This window comes from Pediculus humanus, genomic scaffold (genome assembly GCF_000006295.1).
Source record: "Pediculus humanus corporis 1103172107559 genomic scaffold, whole genome shotgun sequence".
NCBI lineage: Eukaryota > Metazoa > Arthropoda > Insecta > Psocodea > Pediculidae > Pediculus > Pediculus humanus.
In genome coordinates, this window is record NW_002987174.1 from 373807 (window position 1) to 375703 (window position 1897).

Here is a 1897-nt window from a genome sequence, read left to right on the forward strand (position 1 = left end):
AAACCTTTCGGTATCTTCGAGGAAAACATTTTCAAATGATTCTTTATATACACTAAGACTACGTCCTTTCGGATTCGATTCATCTTCGTTTAATCCTAAAAAACAATTTTAAAAAAATGAGTATTTTCCACTTAGTTTGCAAACGTTTGGTTTTAAAACCAAACTTTCTTATTTAAATTCGTCTTGTTTCCCCCCTCCCTACCTCCTTCCTTCCTACTTGATTTACTTGATCTACTTACCCAATTCAACGTAGCAATTAATAACTCCACTAATTAAACGAGTGTTTATAGTTTCGCCATTTCTTTCTTTTTCAATTAATTTCAAAACCGCATTGGTCACCTAATTAATTAAATATAATTAATTAATTATAATCGTGTGAACAAAAGGTGATGTGAAATGGGGAGACTATTTTAAAAAAAAAAAGGAGAATTAAAAATGTTTTGTTAACCTGTTTATTTAAATGTTTGAATAAATAATCTCTCCATGTGATCAATGCCGCCTGATATATTCCACATATCCCTCTACTTCCTTCTTCGCATTCCCTACGAACCCAATGTCTATTTAAATAAGAGCAAACCCCGTGCAAAACTCTAGAACTAAATTGATATTCGTCCCATTCTCTCGTGTAAAACGTTAATACATCTTCATCCATTAACTTAATGCCAGCCTGAAAATAATTAATATTTTTGTAATTATATTTAGATATGGAAAGTCGGAAGGGGAATCCCCGAATCAAATTTTCTATACATTAAATCTTTTCCTCCTTCCTTCCTTCCTTCCAAAAAAAATAAGGAGTCAGGTACGTGAGACACGTTAAATAATTTTTTTAACGGAATTTTAATTTTGGTACAAATTTAAACGAACTGATTAATAATAATAGTTGAGCTAAATATAAAATAAACGACAAAAAATTTAAAAATAAAAATTTAATTTTTTTTTCTTTTTTTTTTTTTTTTTTTGGCAGAACAAAGTAAAACAAAAAAAATTAAGACATAGAAAATGTGATTTATCCTAAATTCTTTTGACAAATTTTTTTAAATTTTTTTTAACGGTCAATTTTTAAAAGGGAAAAGTAGTAGTAATAATAATAATAATAAATAAATTACATAAAACTCACATTTAAAAGTTCTATTAAATATGTTTTTAAATATTCTCTAAGACGTTTATATAATTCTAATCCGACGAGTTGTGCTCCTCCGGAATATAATATTTTTTTCGTTCTGCATGCTGCAGCACGATGATGCTGATGAACGCTCGTGCAATAATTATAAACATGTCTATTATTATTATATCGTTAAGGATTACATAAATATATGAAAAACAAAAACAAAAAAAAAAAAAATTATTAATATTAAATAAAGAGAGAAAGAGAGAGAGAGAGAGATAGAAAAGTAAATATTAAATGACGTCACATGAATATTATTAATAATTATGGATAATAATGTTTGTAATTGTGAACTTTCACCAAACTTTATTTTTTGTGTTGGTTTGTAAATAAACAAAAAAAGTTTAAGTGCCATTAAAAAATTTTTAATTTTTTAAATTATATCTTTTCGTGTTAAATTTATAATGGAAAAGAAAGTTTGGTGAATGATACAAACAAACAACAATAATATGATTATGATTATGATTATTTTTTTTTTTTTTTTTGCCATTAAAAAGTATCAACGTTAAAAATGCATTAAAAACAAAACAAAAAATGAAAAAAATAAACATTTTAGATTTAGGAAGACAAGAATTGATATTTCAATATCACACACATATAATCCCGACTGATAATTACAAACAAGTTTAAACACCTTTGAAATAAAAAAAAAAAAAAAATGACAAAGAAACTAGTAATTTACAAATGTGGGAGTATCTTTATGTATCATACTTATTTAAATCATTGACCTTT

General features: G+C 25.7%; 1 protein-coding gene across 1 annotated transcript in view; it reads right to left on the bottom strand.

Annotated features, from left to right (window-relative positions):
- Phum_PHUM207700 (uncharacterized protein) overlaps positions 1–1897 on the bottom strand; it is a gene marked incomplete at both ends in the record, with an annotated part of 5166 nt that overhangs the window by 2864 nt on the left and 405 nt on the right. The window contains 4 exons of the mRNA XM_002425504.1: positions 28–95; positions 240–339; positions 449–667; positions 1118–1277. Of these exons, the coding sequence (XP_002425549.1) occupies positions 28–95; positions 240–339; positions 449–667; positions 1118–1277 (547 nt within the window). The remainder of the gene's footprint in view (positions 1–27; positions 96–239; positions 340–448; positions 668–1117; positions 1278–1897) is intronic.